Source organism: Typopeltis vanoorti, chromosome 10 (genome assembly GCF_054136105.1).
Source record: "Typopeltis vanoorti isolate ZY-2024b chromosome 10, IOZ_Tvanoo_1.0, whole genome shotgun sequence".
Classification (NCBI taxonomy): Eukaryota; Metazoa; Arthropoda; class Arachnida; order Uropygi; family Thelyphonidae; genus Typopeltis; species Typopeltis vanoorti.
Window position 1 is genome coordinate 94,148,686 of NC_143558.1, and position 25,954 is coordinate 94,174,639.

At 35.2% G+C, this 25,954-nt stretch overlaps 1 protein-coding gene across 4 annotated transcripts in view; it reads right to left on the reverse strand.

Moving 5' to 3' along the window:
- The window catches only part of Sec23 (transport protein Sec23), a 410,761-nt gene that overhangs the window by 183,160 nt on the left and 201,647 nt on the right, over window positions 1-25,954 (reverse strand). For all 4 annotated transcript variants that reach the window (XM_090398784.1, XM_090398783.1, XM_090398782.1 and 1 more), the window contains exons 2-4: window positions 12,861-13,092; window positions 7,321-7,378; window positions 1,316-1,402 (exon numbers count right to left, since the gene is read on the reverse strand). In XM_090398784.1, coding sequence (XP_090254910.1) covers window positions 1,316-1,402; window positions 7,321-7,378; window positions 12,861-13,090 — 375 coding nt within the window. In that variant the 5' untranslated portion in view covers window positions 13,091-13,092. The remainder of the gene's footprint in view (window positions 1-1,315; window positions 1,403-7,320; window positions 7,379-12,860; window positions 13,093-25,954) is intronic.

Sequence of the window (25,954 nt, forward strand, 5' to 3'; positions counted from 1 at the left end):
GTAGAAGTTGGCTGGGGGGGGGGGGAGAAAGGGGGGATCCCATAGCCCTCCCATCTAATTGTTTGTATATTTTCCCTTTCCATGTAAAATCACCTGCTTGTACTGCGAATTTAAATAGTTCAAATATATCGGGGGGGGGAATTGTGAATTTAGAAAGTTAAGAGTTTCAATTAATGGTACATTCGTGAATGAGGCGATATCAAAACTCGCCATTAAGTCTGAACTTTTTAAGGTGCGTTTTCTAAAATGCTTTTTTTTTTTTTTTTTTTTTTTTTTTTAGGTGGGTAGAATTTTTAACAAAAGAGGGAGAATTGTTTGTGCAATGTTTGACAACAAACTGCCATTTTCCCCATTCTGCTACGAGTCGTTTGGTTACATCCACTGAAGTGAGCATGTGCATAAGCTGTTTGTCGGATTAGTGACAAAGAAAGAGCTTAAAGAACGTGTGTGTGTGTGTGTGTGTGTGTGTGTGTGTGTGTGTGTTAAATTTTGCTGCACACTTGGTAAAAATTTTACAGAGACATTTCAATTGCTTGACCAAGCATACAGGGAGGACTGTGTGAGCTGAATGTACTATGAGTGGCTTAAGAGTCAATGGATGAGCCGGTCAAAGATTAAGTTTTAACACGTTTGAAAGATACTGTGCAGAGGAAGAGGCCTGAATTGTAGGAAAACCAGACTTGGATGTTGTACCACGATGACAATGCACTGTCTCACGTATCGTTCCTCATCTGCAGTTATATTGCAAAACATCAGACGTTGTGCCCCATCCACCCTATATGCCAGCAGCCTTTTTTCTGTTTCACAAACTTAAAACCACTTTGAGAGGATGTCATTTCCAAGCCATAGAGGAGATTCAGGAAAATGAGATAAGAGAACTGCACACCATCACAAAAAGTGCATTTCAGGAAGATTCTAACAATGGAAGAAATTTGGGAATGGTGTATTGCAAGTAGAGGGGACTACTTTGAAAGTAGTCCCCTCTACTTGCGATACACCATTCCTAGTGCTTAAAATGTTGTAAAATGAGCAAGAAAGTCTTTATAGCAAAGTTCGGTCTTTTTTTTTTTTTTTTTTGAACAAGCCTTGTATGTAGTAAAGTTTGCTGCATCAACAACTAATAAAACATTATCACTTATTGTTAATAATAGATACAGTCCTGAATGTGATGAACTTTAACATATTTCATTGATTCCTAACATAGATGACAAAATAATCAACTATTAATACATTTCTATAGAATATATAAAATATAAACACAAACTTGAATTTTCACATTCATATAGTCAATTTTTTGAATTAAACATTTACTCACCGTTATTGTGTATTCAATTGTTGAAAACTGAGGAATAAGCTCTGCAGGTTGATGATGCTCTGAAATTGCTGCATACTGAGGAGGAAACTTAAAAAAAGCAATACATTATATTAATCCAAGTGTGTATGGCTTATATGAAGTAGTATATATTTATAAAATTTCAAGAAAATGCTGTCCAATATTACAGTAATTGACACAATACATGGTTCCACCTATATCTAGTTATGCCAAAATGACCATTCCAATGACTAGTCATTTAACTGAGAATGGTTTATCTAATAATAAACTCAGCCTGTCAAGCTGCCAATTTAACAGAGATGGAACAACTAAGTGGTGGATAATGAGCTACCAGATATCATGCCATCTACTGTATAAGAATACAATATAATCAAAGCATACTAGTGTTGAGGAAAATAGTAGTAAAGAACTTTTTATTCATGTACCCTTTCTTCCATATAATCACAAACATGGATAATAATTTCTTATATGGTAGCAACTGCAACAGCAGAAAGGTCTTTGGAAATACTGTATATGTAAGTGACCATCCTATAGTGCACAGATCCAATCCTGTTTGTTGAAATTGCCTACCTAAGACTTTCATTTTAGTAAAGAGTTCCAAGTCAGTAGTTCACAAGGTAGGGAACAAGTGGATGCCTCAATGCTTCGTGGTATTATCAGTTCAAAAGCTACTTGGAGGATTTTGCTAAATGACTTCATAAATTGTAATAATGGGTGGCTTCACTACCTAATGTCACGCCTAAAGCAACTCAGAAATACTTATGACAACACATTCCAGAAAACAAACAAGCAATATAAAAAAAATTTGTAAAAATTTTCATTAATTCCAAGAATGAAGTCATACTCTATCACGACATGTTTATAGAAATTAATATAGCCACCTAATAAGTGCATTATATCATATCAATGGCATGACAAAAAATTTGAGTCCTGCCTCCTTTGAAAGTAACTTCAGGATATGTCCACTATTTATTTTAAAATTTCCAGTAAACAGACAATCAGAGGTATTCTCATCACTCGCATAATTTCTGGTGCTAATTAATCACAGAACACAAGCATCAACAGGGATAAAGTATGACATTCAAAATAGTTTGGTATTATTCTAAAATTATCAACAAAGTTACATTCACCGCAGATTTTCTGGATACCGGGTTTTAAGATTTTTTTTTTTTTTTAAATTAAGAACAACAACAACAAAAAAAGCATGATCACAGTATAGAGTCGTTTCAATCATCAAAATCTATGATGTAAGTTTTTACAGCTGTGACTTAGCAAGGAAACTGTTACTGTGGTCCTGGGAGCTAATACAATAACATCCTGAAGTTATGTCAATACCTGAAGTAAAGTAGCATTTTCTGCAATCATGTTGCACAAATTAAAATTTGCATAACCTGAGAGATTTTCATTATGAATGGAAATGGAAACAAAAAAACAATTGATTTCATAAAATCAATTGTTTTTTGTGAGCTGTAAATATTAAATAAAAAATGTAAATAAATATATATATATATATATATATATATATATATATATATATATATATATATATATATTGTGCATTAGCAAAGCCATGATAAATTCTGATATACACATATACTTGGTTTGTGCAAATATATGTGTATATCAGAATACATATATATATCTAGTTATATTTGTAATTTATGGTTATACCACCTAACATTATCTGCAAAAACATCAAAAGAAAATAAAGGAAATCATTGTAATCAGTATATTCTGTTAAGTCTAGAAAAGAGAGTTGCACTTGCAACTATTTCACATAGTAGTGCTGAATATTACTGTTTACATAAATATGGTTTTCATTCTAATTTTTCTTCAGTATGGTCATTGCAAAATAAATCCAACATTGTATAGAAAATGGCAGTCATTATTTCTTTCATAAAATAATCACTTTCTTTCTGATATTATTCTGGAAACTACCATAGTGTATAATATATAGACTTATTGAGTTCTTTACAGGCTATCTCCTCTCCTGCATATAATCCAGATCCAGTGCTGTGTTAAGTGTTACACTTGTGCAGGATTCCCAGCCATATTGGAATTAAGGGAAATTCTATCCTTACAGCATAAGGATAGAATTCTTTTGGGTTGTCTTTTGCTTGTAGTTTCTTTTCATAAAAAAAACTCAAAATTGTATACGATATTCAGTCATGAAAGAACACTTCCCTACCAATATCAGGGTATTCCAAGTTTTGTACCTTCACCCATTCTCTCACCAAATCCAATCCACAGCTTTAGAAATGACACTACACTCAATTTTTCTTCATCTGACAAACTTGTAGCACAATCGTTTCAAGTTCAGCATCTTTCATTACCAATCCTTTTTAACTCTGATCCTTACCATCCAGTGGGACAAGGATAAATTTTGGTTCAATGCTACCACAATAAAGCCTCATGTTATTTCCTGCAAAAAAAAGATCTCACTTGACTCCCCTTTATCCTTGATAATACCTGATCCTCAAACAAACAAGATCAGGTTTCTCTTCTTGAACACCAATAACCTTTCCTGGCATTAAGATATCACCAGCTATAGTATTTAACTATTCTATTTCTTTAAATAATAAATTACACGATAACCACAGTAATTAACTTTAATGAAATAAAGGTACAAATATTTCGTACTGAAATTAACAGTACATCATCAGTGTAGAATAAACAGTTAAAAGGAATGGAATACAAAGTACATAACAGTCGGTGGATTACCAATTAAAATTGCCGCTGCGTGCTAGAAATTAATATTAATAAAATATTATTAAATAATTCTTAAAAACTATTTTTTGATGGTTACATAAGATAAGAATCTCCCAAACTTTTGGGAGATTCTTTGGGAGAGAGAGAGAAACTTTGGGAGAGAGAGAGAGACAATCATTTCAATTCAAATTTGGACGATGTAAAAAGGCTTCATATTTAAACTTGCACCTATGGAGAAGATGAGTTTTATCCCACTGGATATTGTGTTTAGTATCAATACTATGTTGTGTCAGACCAGACTTTTGAGGTTTCATGTATTTGATATAATACTGATGTTCCTTCATTCTTTTTTCCACAGAATGGCCTGTTTGTCCAAAGTGTGTTAAATTACATTCACACGGTATCTGGTAAACGCCAGCTAATGATAGAGGTGCCAGTTTGTCTTTTTCAGATGGCAATGAGTGAGAAATTTTGTTGATAGGAAAATATGTGGGAATGAGATGATACTTCTTCAAAATTCTGCCAATCAGTTCTGAGATGCTAGAGATATAAGGAGTCAATTATCTGCTGGATTTGATTAGGGTTGTAACCATTAAATTCTATTAACTTTTTGATAGTGAAAAGTTCTAGCTGTAAGCTTGAGGGAGAGGAGCACACTTTATGTGCTCTATTAATTAAAGACTTGATAACACTAATTTTTTGAGAAGTGTGATGAACAGACTTTTGATGAATGTATCTGCCAGTAAAGGTTGGTTTTCAATAAACACTGGTTGATAAATTACCAGAGGCTGTGCATGTAAGAAGGTTGTCCAAGAAAGGTAAACTACCAGCCTTTTCTTTTTCCATGGTGAACTGAATGCGTGGGTGAAGGTTATTGATCTGTTGTAGGAATGCAGTAAGTTCCTCTTCAGCATGCAGCCAAATATCAAAGACATCATCAACATAACAAAACCAAAGAAATGGATGAATGGATGAGAACAAGTTGTCTTCCAGATGGCCTTGTAATCATCTCCTACGTGGCTGTTTTATCTTCAACAAGGATCAACCTTTCTTTTTTTCTTTGTCTCGGTTGTCTTCTCTAATGCTTTGAAAAATTTCTCCATTGCTTAGATACTAGCGTCATCTTTTGAAATAGAGGCACAACTAAGTCATTTTTCCAAGTCCCCATTCTGATGTTTGCCCACATCATAATGCTTGATATCAGATGTCATTCAAGAAGATTATCCTCTTATTCAGGTGTTGAGTTCTATTGCCTGCTACCCCTCTTCCCTGAAGATTACTGAATGTAACATGCTCCATTTGTGATTTAGAAGAATCTCACCTGTTTTTTTTTTGTTTGTTTGTTTGTTTCAGTACCTATTATGTCAATATCCGACATTTCTCGAAATTCTTCTACTAGTTCCACTTCTATTTGACTGATGCTTTTTATGTCAATAGTGCCAATACTGAATTCTGCTAATGGTGATGGAGTTTGTTCCAGAGAATGACTTTTCACTGTTTGCTCTAGTGCCTAACAAAAACAGTGGAGAGCTAGTTTAACTGGACAATACTCCAACCAGCATGAAATTCCAGCATGACGTACCATCATTTTGTTTTGGCTTACACCAATAAGGAATACAATATGATCAACTAAATCCTAAACTGCCTAAACAACCCATCATTCATTCAATATCCTTGATCAGTTCTCATTCCAATTATTTATCGTTGACCCTTATGAGATCCTCTCAATTTTTCTAGAAAAAATAAACAACAGCAAAAATTGTGCTGGTGCACAGTCACACAAATATAAAAATCCATACATCAAATGCTAAGTAGTGTAAAATGGAATTCAGAGCCATCTTAAACACTTAGTTGTATTAATTTCTATTATCCTGTAAACCCCCTGAGGGTGCACATCAGGAATTTGATGATGAATTGAACAGATGTTTAGCACAGTAACAATTATGTATTGAAAGACAGTACTGAATGGCAAATTACAGACATCTTATTCATTTGTTTCTGTTTGAAAGCTCTTATATAAACGAAGTTGTGTTTCCTTTTTGTCAACTATAAAAATGTATATTGCATTCCCAGTGATAAAGTAAATTGCTGGTAAATCATACATTGAAATTATGACCTTTGAATGGAAATCACAAAGTTAATATCCTTTTCTCGTTGGCAAGTTGATCTCCAGTCCTATCACATCTGAATATTGGCTCTTTGTTTTTCTCATGGACAATGTTTAGAGTGAGGTTAGGCTTCATGCCTTCCTCGCTTTATGCTAATATCAAAGGTAAAAGTACTGCTGCTTCTTTTTTCTTTAATATTTGAATAGAATCATGAAAAAAAATTGTTCAAAATGTAACAAAATAACAATCTTTTCTCCTTATTCAAAATCAATTTAATGATAAAGATTATGTAAAGATGTTAAAATGATATTATTAAACAAAATTTAAGAGCAAATAATCATTACACTTAATTGCTAACTCCTCTTTCACATTCACTCTAATCATTTCTAACAATGTTTTTCTGCACTGGCAACCACCTTTCCTTCACTTTCTTTTAAGACTGTAAGAATACAAGAACCTACTATTCAGTATTCATTTACTGTATAGCTTCAACACTACTATAATGAATATTTTCCTCCAATTTCTTTCTATACCCCTAGCCTTAGAACATCTTCCTTCATGCTAACTTCTCAAAGATTGCAAACTCCAACTGTTAAAAATTCATACTTTTGTTTAACCTCTTACCAACACATAGCACCAATGTACCAGCATAAGTTTTGCAACCTTTTGTACATGTGGGATTGAAGTTAAAAAAGTCCTTTGAATGGTTTCAACTTCTGTACTAATTTTATTTAGTAAGAAGAAACTGATAAGATTTTAATGTCTAAGTATATAAGCAAAACCATTCTGTGATGGACAACAAGAAAGTAAGCGCTTTTCTTGAACTTCTGTGAGTAGGTTGTATATGTAATTTCTTTAGAACTCTCTGCTGAGTTTAAAACCATTTGAACAAAGGTCTGCTTTGAAAAAAATTGGCTCACTATTAAGTGTTTCATTTTCTGAGACTTGGAATCTGGCTCTACTGAATTTAAAAAACTATTCTGTTGACCAGATTTTATCTTGACAAGCCTATCTTCAGATCCAAAGTAAGTCAGACACTTTGACAGAGATGGACAGCACAAAAAGTATTAATTCACATGTTTAAATGTAGTAGACTACCAAAAAATCTAAATTTTTGTTATCAAAATAATAATTCTAGAGATTATTTAAGAAATAACTTATATAACTTACTGGATTTCGCTGAAAACAAAAGTTGCAGACCCATAACTTTGCCCTATAATCCACTTGACTAAAAAAACAAACAAAAAAAAATTTTAAATCACATGCACATGTATATTAATTATAGTAATGAAATTAATTATCTGTTGAAATTCCCAAAATACATATATTTTTGGCATAGTTAGTAGAAATCTGCAAGTAATTAAAGTAGTAGGTCAAAACGATTTGAATAACTGAAAAGTAACATTATACACATAAAACATTATACATACATGTATAATTAACATTGCAAGTATAATGGAAACTGAGTATTCTAGTAAAGATTTTCTTTTTAAACATGAATCTTACAATATAACAAAAAAATACATTACACCATGAGTAGGCTAATAGTGAACTGCAATCTATACCTACAATAACGAACAAATTAATCTGAACACTCACATTGTAAAGAAAATTTCATTTTGCAAGAAAATAAGTACAACAATTAAACTCTAACTTTACCCAATAATTTAGATGCGCTACTCTGTTCCTAATAAGTTCATTACGAGCTTGTAATTTGCTTAGGCATGGACTTCACCAACGTAAAACACATTTTTATTATTTTTGCATCTCGAAACCATACTTTTATAATGGATTGTATTAAGCTATCCTTTGTATCACAATTTAATTTTCAAAGTCTCTTTTTCACTATGTTCCATAAATTTTCTACTGGCTTAATGTCAGGAGAGTTACCCGGCCACTAAAGTAATTGGATGTTACATTTTTTGAGAAACTCACTTTTTATTTTGGAGCACAGCATGGAGAAAGATCCTGTTGAGAGATGAGTTCTGTCTTTCTGGATCTGTGTGGCCACTTTTTTCTCCAATATTTTTGTGTATTGGTCACTTCTCATTAACTGTAAACAGGAACTATTGATCCTAGGCTGTCATGCAGAATCCCACAACATCTTTTTAGCTGGGTGTATAGGAGCTTGTTGATGGTAGGTGGGAAGTCTTCTCAGCCATTGATTTGTGAGCATAGAGTACTAACTCTTCTTGGACAAAGAAATGGCTCTGATCTGAGAATATGACCTTCTTCCACTTTGCAACAATCCAATTTTTGTACCCTTTGCCTACTGGAGCCTCCTTTTTCTGCATAGCCTTCTTTAACAGTTGTTTCTTTTTTTGGTCTGTGGCCAGTTCCTCCCTGCTTCTAACAATCTTCGAAAAACTGTCATGTCAGAAACATTAATCCAACTAGTTGCCAAGTCTCTACAGCAAAAAATCATAGATTCGTTTTATTTTCATTAACTAGTAAACAATCTTGAGTAAGTGTAGTTTTCCTTTTTTGTCAGGAGAAAAGGTAGCTGTCTCCCTAGACCTCTTTAAAGCATTAACAGTACCCAACACCACACTCATTGGAAATTTGTCTATGAGTCATGGATATGTGCTGAAAAAGAGTGCATATTTTTGAATGCTTTCTTGGAAATATATCCATTTTATAATTACACAAGCTGAATAAAACACTACAAATGTTAACTTGTTTACACCATTAAAAACACACAGCACTATTAATAGCATTGTAAAGACAGTTAAATCACATAGCACTCAATCAAAATAGTGAACTGAAACAAAAACCAAACCAAAAACTTAAGAAAAATTCGACTTGTTCGGATTTATTATTAATCCCTCAGAGCATATGAGAATCTAATGCCAGTTACGTGACTTTTTTTTCCCTTCCCAGTAAGGAATAAACATTTCTCTTAATGAAATTTCAGTACTTTGTTAGTTAGCAAGATATAATTGCAAAAGATAACTGAATGTAAAATGCAAATTAGTGAACAGTCAACTTTTTTATTTTTACGTAGCTTCCACCCACGAAAGGCTATTTCGTAAACACATCCCTAGTCAACCAATAGTACATTAGTACTATGGTGGACTAGGGATTTTTTTCTATTATTATTTTCTGCATTTTTTAAATTTAATTTTTTTACCTAGTCTGAATACCCTACTCTAGACACCAAGCACAGGGCTTTTTCAAGCCACTTCAAGCCTCCCACAAGTGACAGGATTTGAACCCAGCCTGTTGGTTGGAAAGCGGATATTTGAATCCACTGTATGACTGCATGCAGGTGAGCCATATATCATGCTAACCACTCAGCCAACCAGGCCAGCATAACTGAGGTACAACCATAACAAATGTACTTTGGATATTAGCAAGAATTGCTGCTGCTATATACCCTTAACTAACAGGGGATTCTATTTTGAAATATTAGGAAAATGCTGAATTAACATTTTTCACTAATACAAAGTTTTTCCACTTATTTACAAAATAAATTATACTAAACCCAAAGGTAAACAAACGATTCTTGCACACAAAATATCTTTGCAACTAAGCTACTTGTATAAAGAGGCTGTTAACTTGACATCAATTGCCCCAGTATCACATAATGCACAGCAAACTTCCTTGGACATGTATACTGCTATGCATTGTGGGAGAGGTAACAACCCAGACCGATTTTAACTTTTATTGAAGTCTCTTCATCAGTGGGAGCTAAACACTAGAAGATACAATGGCAAACTGTTAAATGTTCATAATAAACTGATTGGATCTGGAGTCCTTTATCCCTTTGCTGGATTTGAAACAAAACTGCTGGATTAATGAATTCTATTAAACATTTGACTCACCCAATATGGCCTATTGACTACTAGTTTTTCTTAACTATTTGATCAATAGTTTTTTGGGACATTTGTTTTAGTCTACCACTAGGTGGCAGATTGTAAAAGATCTGGGATATTACTGAGCCTTTGGCACGTCCATTTTGGGCTTCTGCCAGTGGATTTAAGAAACTTATGGACTTTATCTTTGGCAGGTCATTTTCACTATAGTTTACTGCATGGTAGATTAATGGGTTAAGATGGATAGAAGCATTTTCAAGAATTTCCAGCCATTTCATATAAGAAAGTTTTGATTTCAGGGATATCAGCTTCTCAGTGAAACTGTATGTTTCTTACAAACCATGGTGTGTTAAACACTATTTGTAAACATATCTTTTGGATCATCTGTAGTTTACTGACAATTGAATCCACTGTGATCGCATGTGAGTGAGTTATACATCAGGACTGGCCTGATCAATATCTTATATAGGACCAGTTTAAGTTTTGTGCTTAGCCAGCTATAACTACTCTATTTGCTTTCAAGCAGACATGACTGATATGAGTCATGAAGTGAAATCCTTTATCTAGTTGTATCCCAAAGTATTTGGCTACTGATTGGCAAGGAATGAAGATGCCGAACATGAAAACTACACCCTGCAGGGACACATCTCTTTGTGAATGGCACTGCAATGCTCAGAATTGTTTGCTGATTTCCACTAAGATAAAAGGCATTGGCCATTGGAATTGATGAAGCAAGGATTTGGGGATGTTAATGGATAGGAAGTTTAAGTTTAGAGGGCATATTGCAAAAGTGGTTAAAACTGCTTGGTTACTGAAGAACACTGATGATGAACAGAGACAAGCAGGTTATTATACCTCTTTATAAGATCTGATCACCCAGGTTTCTAGGAAGGGGGGGGGTGGAGGATCCAGAGATGAGCAACCAAGATGGTGATGGGTCTATGGAATGCACCTTATGAGGATGGGCAGAAGATTTGTGAATTAAGAAAACAAAGTTTGCATGTGAATTATCTTCATGACTGGGATATACTTGTATATAGGGCCTATTATATCTTATACTAGGCCCTATATACAATTAAGGCCTTATATAATATGCCTTAGTATTCCATAATGAGGCAATTGATGACTTCACAATTGCCTCATTATGGGATACTAAGAGACACATATCCTTATGGACATGTATAATGCTATGCATTGAGGGGGGGGCACTACCCAGACTGGTTTCAATCTTTATTGCGGTCTCATCAGTGGGAGCCAGACCCAGAAGAGATAAAGCTTGAAGTAATGCAGAAGTCATATTTCCAATATATAAGTAGTCAAAAGGTGTTACACCTTTTTGCTAAAATACTCTGGATTGGAACAGATGTTGATGTCAATAAATGTCAAAACTAGTCTAGATAGTTGCCCTTCCCATAATGCATGGCATTATACATGTCCATAAGTATATATGCCTTGTAAGCAAAGTTTGCGCCTGAAAATATCTTCAGGACTGAGGTAAGGTGGTACATCCCTTGGCAACTCGTAGTAGCAAAGGTGAACCAAGCTCTCATCACTCCTTGTCTCAGTATCTCCCATAATGCAAAGCACATCTCCTTGTGGAGATGTATACTGCTATGCATTAAGGGAAGGGCCACTACCCAGAATCTCCCATAATGCACAGCAGCAAGGAGATGTGCTTTGCATTATGGGAGATTCTGGGTAGTGGCCCTTCCCTTAATGCATAGCAGTATACATGTCTGCAAGGAGATGTGCTTTGCATTATGGGAGATACTGAGACAAGGAGTGATGAGAGCTTGGTCCACCTTTGCTATGAGTTGCCAAGGGATGTACCACCTTACCTCAGTCCTGAAGATATTTTCAGGCACAAACTTTGTTTGCTTACACTTGGATAAAGGATTAAACTAAATTTATTATAATCTAACCAAGTGCAAAATAAACTTCCAACATCTTTCTCTAAATCCAGAGTAATTTAATAATAAGGTGGTATGCCGGTTGTCAACTAGTATAGGTAAATATGACTTCTCTATTGCTTCTGCCTTAATATCACCACTCTGGGTCTGCCTCTCACTGACGAGACCTCAATAAAGGTCGAACCAGTCTGGGTAGTGGCCCTTCCCTTAATGCATAGCAGTATACATGTCTGCAAGGAGATGTGCTTTGCATTATGAGAGATAGGAGATACTGAGACAAGGAGTGATGAGAGCTTGGTCTACCTTTGCTACGAGTTGCCAAGGGATGTACCACCCTACCTCAGTCCTGAAGATATTTTCAGGCGCAAACTTTGTTTGCTTACACTTGGATAAAGGATTAAACTAAATTTATTATAGTCTAACCAAGTGCAAAATAAACTTCCAATATATATGCCTTGCATTATGGGATACTCATGCAACTGATGCGAAGTCATTAGTCCCTATATACAAGTAGCCCAGTCGCAAAGATACTACACATGCAAACTTTGTTGGCTTACATTTGGATAAAGGATGAAACCAAAAATATAATTTCTTGGCATCTTTAATTTAAGGTCTTCACATAATTTTTGTTTGTCTAGTTTTGCAGAGAGATTTGCTTTCTTACAATTTTCACTCATATCACAAGCCAACTTACTTGCCCGTATGGTTTTCATTTAACAAAATTTTCCCCTTAATTTTATATTTTACTTATATTTCTATTTTTGTGTGTCATTTGATGATCATTGTTTCCCCTTCTAATTTACATTTATGCTTATGTTCTATAATTTATCATACAACCATACCATGTTAGATGAAGTAGTTACTTAAGTAAATGATTGGCACACCAAGCTTATAAAATAGTAATTATAAAAATGAAAATTTAAAACTAATCACATGAATAACATTTTTAAATTAACTTAAAATAGATAATTTAAATGTATTTTACCATAAAGGATTCAAAATGGCCCTACAAGTTGGCCGGCTACAAAGAACAGGTTCGTACTGCACTGGAGGTAGATCTGGTCTTTCTTTTAAGGGAGTAAAAAGACATCCCAAAGGCACCACAAGCCGTGTAGCTTCGAGACGACTAGACGGCCATACATTCCAACTAAATCTAATTCCATCTCTGTCTTCATTTTGTTGAATGAAGTCCTGGTAGGTCTGGTAAGTTGCCATCACTAAAGGACAGAAACAGAATAAAGCAAAGAAATGTGTTTTCTTTTACTAAAGTAAGGAACCTGATAACTAAACTCTTCAGATCACAGGCAGGTTATAAAAAAAAAAAGGCACTCAAAACTTTTTTATACTTAATCTCAGAAGAAAATAATATATTTTTCACCTGAATCAGTCTGGTTTTGGTTATGTCAAGAGATGTATTCTCAACTGCATGATGTTAATATTTTTTATATCTGTGTCCAAGATAAGAATTTTTTTTTTCCCCAGTTCACTACAATGAAGTTCAGCAAAGAAATGAAAAGGAAAATAATATATTAAAATTGGGCACAGGTTAATAATAACAGTGTGATTTGTCAGATACTTCAGTGAAGAGGAGTAATATTCTTTGCACAAATGTCTCTTTAGCCAAGATTTACAAATAAGGTAACCATACCCATAGAGGGTATATGTACTAATTAAGACTAGAATTATCCAATTTTGAAATTAGTCTGTGTTTACATTTTGTTTTGCCTGTAAACACATGCATATCTCATCTTTATGCTTAAGAATATGCTGATTATTGCTGACTAGCTGATATTTCATCTTGGTGACTAAGGTTTATCAGCTGATAACTTAACAAAAAGTTTATTATCTCTCTCTCTCTCTCTCTCTCTCTATATATATATATATATATATATATATATATATCCCTTTCTTTCATTAAACAAAAATGCGAGCAATAACAGGTACTAGATTAATGATCTTCATATCATGCTCCTCCCATTTGACAAACCTTTTAATGCTAAAATATTTCAAGCCTCAGGATTGTCCACAGTCAATGCTTTAAGCGTTCATCTTGAGGGCTTAATGCAATAAAGACAGCATACTGGAATGAAATTCAACAATGGTTCAACAAATCCAATATTTGGTATTCCAATTGTACTCCTCAATATCTTGAGGAGTACAATTCATGTTAGGGGCTTAACAGCACTAGGGAAAGAATTAAAACCAATGTTTAATATGATTCCCATAATTCATCATCTGTAAGAAACACAGGAGTACAACATAAAAAACATGAACACAAGGCAAATAAAAAGTAGAGCTGATTAGACTAAAAACTTGAAGTATTAAGACACACATTCTCCATGGACACCAGTAGGAAGCCTCAGTTGTTAAAAGAGATGAGTAAGAATTATGGTTTTCGATTTTGGGGACTTTCTCACAGCTATATTTAAGTTAGAGTGGTTTTTTGGTTTGCTGAAGATTCTAAGTCTTTTATATTTATACTTGTGAAGCACATCTACATAATCAAATGACTATACTACAAACATGACACTTGGAATCTGTCATTGTTCTTAAATACCATAATCAAATTCTTAACATGCAACTTCATGGGATGTACAGGATACACCATGATAGTATCATGTTTGCAGTATTAACTTCCTAAACATGATACCCGAATTAATCGATCTAGGCCACGGTCTTATCCATTATTTTGATCTTCTAAGGATTATGAACTGCACCAATAACTTAGATTTTGGTTGTCCTTTGGTTCTTTCTTGGCCATGCTATTCTTTAAGTGATCATAAATTACCTCAAATATTCTTGAATGCTAAGAGTGTCAAATATCACCTTTATTTTGAAAATGATTCTGCCAGTGATATCATCGGTTTATTCCCCTAATTTTTCTTAGAACTTATTATTATCAACAGACCTCCATGGAGTCAAGAGACTCATCGTGAGAGGTCCTGCTCTCACATGCACAAATTCATCGTACCTCGACTTAAATGCATTCGCTGTCCCTGCACTCATCACACACTCAGGCAATGCATTCCAATCACTCACCACTCTCCATGCAAAAAAATCTACTCCTCATCCCACCTTACAGCTTCCAGGGATAGTCTCTTATTCTCTCCATCTCCAAATATTCTATGAAAAATCTCATCCATGTTAATCTGGATAATGCCTCTTCTATTCCTTTTATCTAGGCTCTGCAAGTTGATTTCTCTCAATCTGTCCTCATATTTCACATTCCAGAAACCAACTTAGTCAATCATCTCTGGACCTTCTCTAACATCTCATCATCCTTTTGAAAACCTGGTGACCAAATTTGTGCAAAATAATCCTATGCAGCCTATGGAATCAAAACATTCTTACTTCTACATGTCAGTGTTCTCCACATCATTCCCATAATCTGCCGAGTGATTTTTCTTATGTCCTTCTGGCAAAAGATCAGAGGAGGCATGTAATGGGCAGTCTGTGGTAGTGCAGGAAGTGATTTGCCTTATCCTTGGGTGAGGATAAGGTGATAAGAACTTGTTTTATATTGCAAATGCAGTTGATGAGGTTACTGACCATTTTCATTTTTTTTTTCTTTACTGCTGATTTTCATACCAAACTTATAGCAGTCATTCAATTTAGTTAGAATCATGAAGATTATATATAAGAGTACAGCATCATCTGCAAAGAGGGAGAAAAAACCTTACTTAATCTTGCTCTTTTACCTTTTACGGCGTCTAGGTTTTTTATTCTTGCAACCGCAACCATCTCGAGGGATAAGGTGGCTAGACCTAGGTTTCCTAGTGTGTCCCATGCATGTAGATGCGTGTGTTCATGGGACTGGTTTGCCTGTTCTGGCGAACAAAAAAAAAAAAAAAAAAACCCTACCTCCATATAAGAGCAACTAACTCACCTTTTGTTGAAAGACCAGATAAAGGTTCCTCACGTCACTGATGGGGATTTATGGAGGCTCAAAAAAGCCAAGCTGAACATTTTCCATTTTGACATTTCCTTCATAATGCGATTCATATAAATTAATAACACTAAACATAGCATGCAGACTTGCAACTTAAGTATAGGCTAAATACTGCTCTGAATAATGCCTCATTTACGCAAAGTCTTGTGCAGTGAAATGACAACATCCTTATATCTACTTGTCCAAGTTTTTACTCTAATGGCATTTCTTTGTGCTGTTTTTATCACTTTTGCAATATGTTCTTTGAACTTCAATTCTGTCTGCCATTATTACAGGATCTCTTGCTTCTACCATCTCCTAATATTACAGTTATAAGTTTGGAAGTAAATCCTTACATTTACTGGTGTTAAATTGCCATCTGCCATTTCTGTCCACAGAGCCAGTCTATTCAAATTGCTCTGCATAATCAGTATACATGAGCATAATTTTGCTCAAGTTTGCATCATCTGCAAATAATTGAATATCAACTTACACCCCACTTGCAATATCATCAGCAAACAGATTAAACAACAATGGTCGCAAGACATGTTTCTATTAGGGGATTACCTGTGGGAATGCCCTAATAGAAACAGCTTCTCTAAACACAACCTTTTGATCAAATTTCCTATTCAATGAATGAAATGATTATTCAAACCATCTGTCATAACTTATACACCCAACTGTCATATGCAAGTCTTAGTAAAAAACCCAGAAATATCACAGTATGTAAATCACTGCTATCTGCTACTGTAGTGACATAAAGCATAAGTAAATTAATAAAATAATCTCCTTTTAACAACCCTTTTTTTTTTGTAAATTCGCATACAGAATCTTTTCCTTATCTACTCGATCCCATATTATTTCTAACCACTCTCTCTAAAACCTTAACCACTCCAGAAATGCAGACTATGCAAGCAGTGGGAGAATGATCTTACCTTCTTTCCTCTCATTAAACCATTAAACAAGTCAATGGAAATGTCAATTCCATAGCACATTCTTTCACAACACTTGGCAAAACACCATCCAGTCAAAATACAAATCTCCATCTCATTCAACTTCAAGGAACTAAGTTGAAGTACTGACTCAACTTCCGGCTTCCTTAGAACAATATCATTTCCATCAATATGAATAACATTAACAAAATGGTCCAAAGAAATCTACTAATACTTCTGCCTTGGTCATTCTTGCACCATCCTGATCCATCAGAGATACCCCTCCCATAATCATTCTCCCTAATTCTAGCTGGAAAACATTCCTTCAGATTTTATTCTAGCCTGTTTCATTAGTCTCCTCTCATGATGGCATTCATCCATCATTCCATCCAAAATTCCTGTCCACTTTCCAAGTCTTGGTTCAACAGAAGTATGAAAGCAGTTAAAGAAAAAACTTAGCTTAATGCAAGTAGCTTGCATCCAGAACCCCAGCTTCATATTCAACCTATGGGGAAAGAATGCAATGGAATGTTTGTGCTCATCTACACTCCCATGCAGATGTGATGGTACCACTGTCACAACACCCAAAGAAAAAGCTCACCTCCTAGTATCCCTCCTTTTCCTCTAACTCCTAAATAGACTATGAAACCAAATCACCTCCTTCCATGCCAGCAACTGACGCACTATATGACTCCTGTGGCCTTTCAGCAGAAAGACCACAGGAGTCATATAGTGCGTCAGTTGCTATATGTTTCTTCTACACTGGTCTGGTCCCAATGGAATCTCTTCCATTGTACTCAAATGTTGTCTCCATAGCTAACACCTGTCCTCTATCATCTCTTAAATCTTCCATACTCAGCACTTATTACATTTCATGGAAACTAGCATATATCCAACCTATTCAAAAAAAAAAAAAAAAGGAGACAAAAGCCTACCATCCAACTAGTGACCAACTGCCATCACGTCAATCCTCTCCAAAATAATGAAGTAATCAATAATCAACCTGTTCACTACCTAGAAGCCCACCAGTTAATCAATGACCACCAGTATGAATTCTGCCAATCCAGATCCATGGCTGATAACTTAGCCTACATTATCGACCACTGCACATGTACTATGGAAAGCTTTAGAGAAATGTGTACTGTCACTCTTGACATTTCCAGGGATTTCTATCATGTCTGACATCAAGGCCTGCTTAGCAAACTGAATGTCTTTGGTCTACATGCCACCCTCTAACTGGATAGCCAGCTTTCTCTCTGGTCATTCACTACATATCATGGCGGATGGCACCCTCTCTTCGAGCTTTGGCACCAATTCTAAAGTGCCTCAAGGCTCTATTCTCTCATAAATAAATGACATACTCTCGATCGCTACAAATTCCATCCATAGCTCTACTGACAATAGCACTCCATTCATCCTTCCCTTGATAAACTATGTAATCTGCAACTAGTGCCTCAAACACTGATCTCCATACCATCCTTCAGTGAAGAAAGGATAATCTAGTCACCTTCAATGCTGCCAAAATGAAGTCCTGCCTTTTCCCTCACCCTCAGTAACACACACATATCACCACAAGATGAATTCTCCCTCCCTGGACTGACATTTACCTCCATCCTCTCCTAACAAAAACACATCACATCACATTAATAGCTTTCTCAGCTTCTAAAAAAACTAGGCAGTGTATCCTGCTCAAGAAACTGTTTTACACCCATCCAGCTACTAACCCTATATAAATCTCAAATCCCTCCATCCTTAAAATACTGTTCACATATTTGGGGGGGGGGGGTGATGAACTTAAAACCATCTTAAAAATTCTTGTTGACCAGAGGAGAGCAATTCAGCTCACAGATGATTATTCCCTCAGCAGCTCACTTCAACCTCTATCTCACAGACTGTTTCCACTCTCTCTCTCTCTTCTACAAGTACTTCCATGGTCACTGCTCCAGTAAATTGGCAAACATCATTCCTCCACTTGCTGTTAGGCCTGTTAAAACAAGAGCAGAAGTTGTCCAACATCCCTTTTCAATAAAACTTCTAACTTATCAAACTTGCTTCTCCTCTTCCTTATTTACCAATCGACCAACCTTTACTTTGCCAGTAAAGGTTGGTCGATTGGTAGATTCTCTGCTACTAATTCCTAGCAAAAAATTAAAAAGCAAGTCGTGATTAGTACTTGGAAGGGGTTCAATAGTTCGATGCTGTTGGCACACTCTCCCTCGGCGAGTCTTTGGACTCCCTGGAGGTGTCACATAATAATAATTTATTCCATCTACCTCAATCCTCTGGGAAAAGCCCTTCCCATAATGTTTCCCAACAATTTCAACCTACAGCTCTTTAAGAAGGAATTTCCTTGTTCACATTTACCTCTAACCGTACAGAGATCATGGTCGAAGAAATTGCAGCTTAGGAGTCGTGAGTATCCAAGAGATATATTCATAACTAGTATGTGCTGAAATTTGATAAAACTTAAAAAAAAAAAAAACACTGCAAAAATAATACATGATGGTTTATTTATTCAGGCAATGACAATCAAGGAAAAGAAGGAGTAGCCATAGTATTCAACATGTAATACGAGGCTAATCTTCTTGAATGGCAGGCAATTTCAAGTAGAGTGATGTGGGCAAATATCAGAATGGGGAACTGGAGAATGAGACTTATTTGTGTCTATTGTCCCACAGAAGGTTCTCCTAAGGTAGAAGTGGAGGAATTTTTTGAGGCTTTAGAAAAAGCAACTGACACAATGAACAAGGAAAAGTTGGTCCTTGTTGGGGATCTAAATAGCAGAGTAGGAAATGATTGTCAGACATACAAAAATATTTTGGAAAAATTTGGAGAAAAGAGCAAAGCTAATAATAATGGCAAATATCTGTTGGATTTCAGCTCAGGACATGGACTGGTTATTACTAACACCATGTTCCAACATAAAAATGTGCTAAATTCACATAGAGAGAAGAGGCAAAGAATAAGAAAAGTCTCATTGACTATATTATTGTTGATAGTGATATTTTCTCTCTGGTGTAGGACACTAGAGTGTACAGAGGATTCGAAATTGGAAGTGATCACCATTTAGTCTTAAGCAGGATAAAATTGAATTTCATATCGAAAAGAAGAACATGTAAGAAAGTTTTAAAACAAACAAAAGTTGCGCAGCTCTCAGTTGTGAACTGTAGACTAAAATATACAAACATTATTCGAGAAAAAATGAGAGTTTGAGAACAGAAATCAAACCTTGAAGATTGAGTGACAAGCTAAAGAAAACATTGATTGATTCTGCCAGAGAGGCATGTGGTGAGGTTGTCTGCAAGGATAGAAAAATCAGAACTCCCTGGTGAACACAGGAAGTAAAACAGGCAGTGAAGGAAAAGAAGAAAGCATATCAAAAGTTCCTGGAAAATAACTCAGCTTGTGCTCTTAGAGAATATAGAGACAAATATAAGAAAGCTAAATGCTGTGTAAAACTAGCTAAACAAAAGTCATGGGAAGACTTTGGTAAGAACATAGAAAATAAATATCAAGAAGATGGCAAGATATTCTGGAGGTTGTTGAACAAGCTCAGAAATGGAGGAAAGAGTGTTGTAAAAGGAATTAGAGATGATAAAGGTGATATGAAAACTGGAGAAAAAGATATTCTTGAAGTATGGCGTAATTACTTCAAAAAATTGCTAAATGAAACGAGCAGTGATTACAGCACAGTGATAAAAAGCACTGATCAGGCATGCAATCAGGAATATATATCCATGCTTGAAGTAGAAAAAGCCATCAAAAGTCTAAAATGTGGAAAGGCAGCTGGAGTAGATGATATTAGACCAGAAATGCTCAAGTATAGAGGTATAAAAGTTGTACAGTGGCTACACTGCATAGTTTAGAGGGCCCGGACGAATTCCAGATGATTGGAGTAGAGCTCTCATAGTACCCATATATAAAAAGGGAAATAAAACTGATTGTGAGAATTACAGAGGTATTTCCCTACTGAGTGTTCCTGGTAAGATTTATGCCAGTATACTTGAGAAACTGTTGAGAAGGATTGTGGAAGAGAAGCTTGGTGAGGAACAAGCTGGATTCAGACCAAATAGGCTGTCAGGATCAGATATTCACCTTATGACAAATAGCTGAGAAATCATGGGAATATAACAAAGATCTGTTGAAGTTTTGTAGATCTGGAAAAGGCATATGACAAGGTGCCAAGAGAGAGAGAAGTTATTCAAAATGCTACAGCTATATTCTGTTAATGGGGCATTATATCAAGCAATACTTAGTCTTTATTTGAGTTGTAAGTCAGCAGTTAGAATTGAAGTATAGGGAGATGGTTTAATGTTAAATCTGGTGTCAGCCAAGGATGTACATTATCACCTCTGTTATTCCTTATCTATATGGATTACATCATGAAGGAAAGTGGTATTATACATGATATCAAAATTGGAGATGTTAATGTCAGCTCCTCGCTTTAAGCGGATGATGTTATACTTCTAAATAAACACTACAAGTCTGCAAGATTCCCTGATTAAATTGAATAACTGTTGTGATAGATATGGTATGAAGGTCAGCAATAACAAGACAAAGACAATGAAAATAGGCAGAAGCATTAAAAATATCAGCTGCATTGTGAATGGAGAACGTATAGAACAAGTAAAACATTTCGGCTACTTAGGCACGATTTTAGTGAAGATGATAAATTAAATATGGAAATAGACAACAGAATCAACAAAGCTGGTATGGTAGGAAGTCAATTGAATAAATTTATATGGAATAAGAAAGAAATTAGTCAAAATACTAAATTAGCTGTATACAAGACAGTGTTCAATCCAATTTTAACTTATGGACCTGAGAGCTGGGTCAGAAGTGTTAGATCATGAATGAAGGAATCTAGCAAAGAAATCATTCATTCAGAATCTAACATACTAAACTTACTAACAAAGAGAAATACCTGCACAAATTAGAGAATGTCTTAAAGGAAGAATTTTGTTAATATTAATTTTAAGCCTCACTTAAGCTGTATAGATTAACTGTAAGTCACCAGATAGTTACTAAGTAATAATTCTTAGAATGTATACAAGTACACATATCCAGCATAATGCCGGCAGCAGTAACTTAAGCGGAACGTATATTGACGTGAATTCCGTGAATCCAAGAGCATAACAGCGTTGGGAAAGCAAGGGATGAATCCAAGGGGTGAAAAGAGATGAGTCGTGTGCAAAAGGGGGACTCCAAAAAAGGGGGCGCTCTAACGAAGAATATAAGGGGACGAGCGCTGTATCGTTTTCCTTCTTGGCGGTTCGGAAGTTAGCGGGTAGTTTCGCGTAGGGGGGGGATGAAGTCTGTACTAAGATGTCGGACAGCGAGTTTTCTTGAGAATGGAGTAGGATTCTACGCAGAGCTAAAGGTAAAATTTACAGTCCTAGCAGAGTCAGGCCATTGCTGAAAAGTCCCATCGAAATGTATCCTGAAACACAGAGATTCGAGTCCGTTTTCGGCAGAAATCATGAAGATAGCATAACCCCAACGTTGCCGTAAGTACAGCCAATAGACAAGAAGTAACCAGACGTACAAGTTGTGCTGAAAGATGTGGGAAAGTGTTCGGTAGAGTAAAATTACTCTATTTTGTGTATAATATTCCTTAGAAGAGAGAAGATTATATGTGTATGTAAATTAAGAACATTTGCTAAAGAACTCTATGGACAGTCTCTAATTAGGAAGTTAACCTCTTTTGAGAGTAAGAAGAATTGTTTGGAAGAGATCTTTCTGTTGTATGTGATTGAGTTAACTTAACAAGATTAGAATAGTGGATTTATAGTAACTGAGTAACATAAGAATGTTGGTTTATATTATCTTATGAATAGCATTGCAGCAAGGAAATTTAACTTAACTTCATATCATTTGCAATTATCTCAATTTTCAATTACTGTGTTTTACAATGTTTCTTAACCTTTGATTTAATTTAGAATATGTTAACCTCTTAACTCGAGTTTTTTATTTAGTATTGAGTCAAATTGAGTGTATGAATTTTTGTGTATTCTGTTTAGATATTCCAATAAACATGTCATATTTACCTAAACCTGAGTCATACCTGATTACGATTCCAAACTACCACTTATAAAAATAGAACCTATTTTGTCGGGAAGGAATTAGGACGTGTATATAATTATAGATTTAGGTCACGACTGCAATAGTATGAATCTATATGGCTATGTTAAAGTAAGATATTTTATAAGAAAGTCTCAGAATCTAGTATTGTCTCCCTTAGCAAGGATTCTTTCTGCTATAGGATACTGGCTGGCACAGCATAATATAAATTTGGCAGTATCCGAAGAGGAAACAATCCTAGATATAAGTATATTAGGTCCGATATCTGACGAAGTAAAATAGCGATAGAAAGATATATAAAACAGAAAATATATAGAGAAAGCAGCAACATAACAATAGAGCCAGGTAGGATAAAATTAAATAAGGAAGGATTTTAATCAAGCGACAAACTAATTAAAGATAAACCAAAAATAATTAAGTAACAACTAATTAAGTATAAAAATAAGAAAAACAACTATTTAACAGAAGTAAAACACTTGACCAAAGACTAGAGACTGCAGATACGAGTCCTGAGAAAGATTGGGGGGGGGGGGGGTAAACAGATAGCATCAATGGCAATATCATATTAAAAACAAGGATATTAGGAAAGAACTTCACATTCAGCATCCAGGAATGCATTAGCAGAGCTAATCTCAGGTGGTATAGTCACTTAAACAGAATGGGCGAGGAAAGATTAGCAAAACAAGTGTTCTCTGCCAGGTTGACAGGAAAACGATCCAGAGGAAGACCAAGATATAGGTGGATTGATACGGTACAAAGTGCCTTAGAGGATAGAAATATAAGATCTGATAATGTTGGTGTCTTGACAAGTAACAGACTGATTTGGAGGAAAATTGTAGATAGGAAGTTAGTAATGATGTAATTTTTTCATGTAGTACTATCATATCCTGCACACCCCCTTGAGGGTAAATGTCAGAAATTTGATGATGATGGTTTATTTATTTTCAGTTACAATCTAGAAATTATTCAACAAAGAAACAAAGAAAAAACAACAACTAAAAACAACAACTAAACCAATACTATACTGATATTGGAGTTCACGGTGTCTCTCAGATACAATTTACTAATAAATATCACTTTCACTTTCGACCATCATTCTCATCATCGGATTCGAGTAACATTCTCTGAATTTCTACAACACCTGATGGATTATCCGATCCATATAATTTTTTTAACTTGCCATTTTCAACGGCAAGTTAAAAAAATAAAAATAAAAATACTATACTGACATCGGAGTTCGCGATATCTCTCAGATACAATTTACTATCAAATATCACTCGTAATATACGTGTGCACAGCTAGTCATAACTTCCCAGCTATAACTGGATATATGTAAGAATATTTATATTAAAACAATTTGTTTGTATCTGTCAGATCAGCTGCGACTGATCTGACACGGTTAAGAGTTGTGGATTGGATTGCTTGGGCAAACACAAGATGGTAGACCATTCCAGAAAGCAGCAGTGGAAGGGATAAAGGATGAATTAAGAGGAGAAATGTGTTCTCTGAATTTAGAGACTTTGAGGGAGTAATGATCAGTTGCTGCACACATATAAACAGATTTGACAAAGTGAGGATATTACTGATGAACAGTGGCCATAGAAGTATTTGTAGAAAATGCAAGCAGAGGAAACTGAGCATGTGTAAGTGAACAAAGTGCATTAGTGGGAATACAGTCATTAATTGGTCTGACTACCCTTTGCTACAGAGTGTAGTATCTTTAGGGAGTGCTTAGGCATACCACGCAAGAGCAATATTCCATGGTTGGAAGAATTTGTATAAAATTAGAAGTTGTTTTGGAGGAAATTAAAGTAATGCCTTGGGTAAAAAATAAAACCTAATTTTTTGGAAGCAGAGGAGGCAATATTTGTAATGTTTGTATCAAGAGAGATTTAAGGCGAGTGTTATCCTAAGAAGATAAGTCTCATCATACATAGGGAAGGTTGGAAGAGAAGGATTCTTTTTTGTGTGTGGGAAATAAAGCAGAGCATTTTGCTAGCATTGAAATCTACTATATTATCCAAACCCTACTTATGAACATTTGGAGATGTGTATTTAAGGTAGTAGTGGTTAAGGCTATAGAAATCGATTTGTGCATTGCCAGGTTTGTTGAATAAAAAGGAGGAATGCAGTATGCTGTCATCAGCAAAAATATATATTGGATTGGTAGCCTGCTGGAGTTGATCATTTATATATAGAAGGAATATGGTAAGTGAGAGAACAGAGCTTTGTGGGACTCCTTCATTGTTGTATACTTAGAAAATAGGGAACTATTCATCACAAAAAGTGAGTATCTAGTCAAAGCTGGCAGTCCAAATGCAAATATCAGGGGACAGACCAAATGATGAGGATTTACTAGTCAGGTCTATGTCAGATCCAGTCAAAAGGCTTGGTGATCTCAAGGGCAACTACTTGAAACACCACTTTTCCATGGTATTTGTCCAGATATAGATGAGAGAGTAGATCGTCTTGATCAACAGTGATAGAATCCATACTGGCAGTCATTTATTAGCAGAGTTTGATAGCTCTTTTCATTACTTTGAATAGAACTGAAATAAGAGAAATTGGACAGCAGTTTGAAGGTATAAATTTATTGCCCTTTTTTTTTTAGAATAGGTTGAATGTGAGCTAATTTCCACACTTCAAGGTGAATGCAAAATGACAGCATAGAAATGGGAGTCAACTTTGGAGCACAAATCTTTAAGACAACCTAAGGAATGCCATCAGGACCAGGAGAATTGGCCTTCATGGCAATATCCAATTCGAGGCAAATTTTTCTGATCTCTTTCTTGAGAGGACCATTGAGCGGTGAATGTTTGGAGGACATTTACCAAAATCAGCAGAACAAGAATTAGAGAAGTGAAAAAAGCCAGGAGGTTGGCTTTTTTTTTTTCCCCTGTAGATGATCGTTGTATATTTTTCTGATTGTTTTGCAACAGAAAAATCAGACCATAATAGTGATGGGAGCAGTATTGGATAGAAGTTGTAACTAGGGATTCTGTCCCAGAAATTCCCAGCAAGTTTTATAATCTTTCATGTTCAAGTCACAGGAAAAACAGTTCAAGACTTTTCACAAATTTAAATTTGCAAATCTGAAACAGAAAAGATGTCTTATTTATTATATTTTCTATTTTAGCA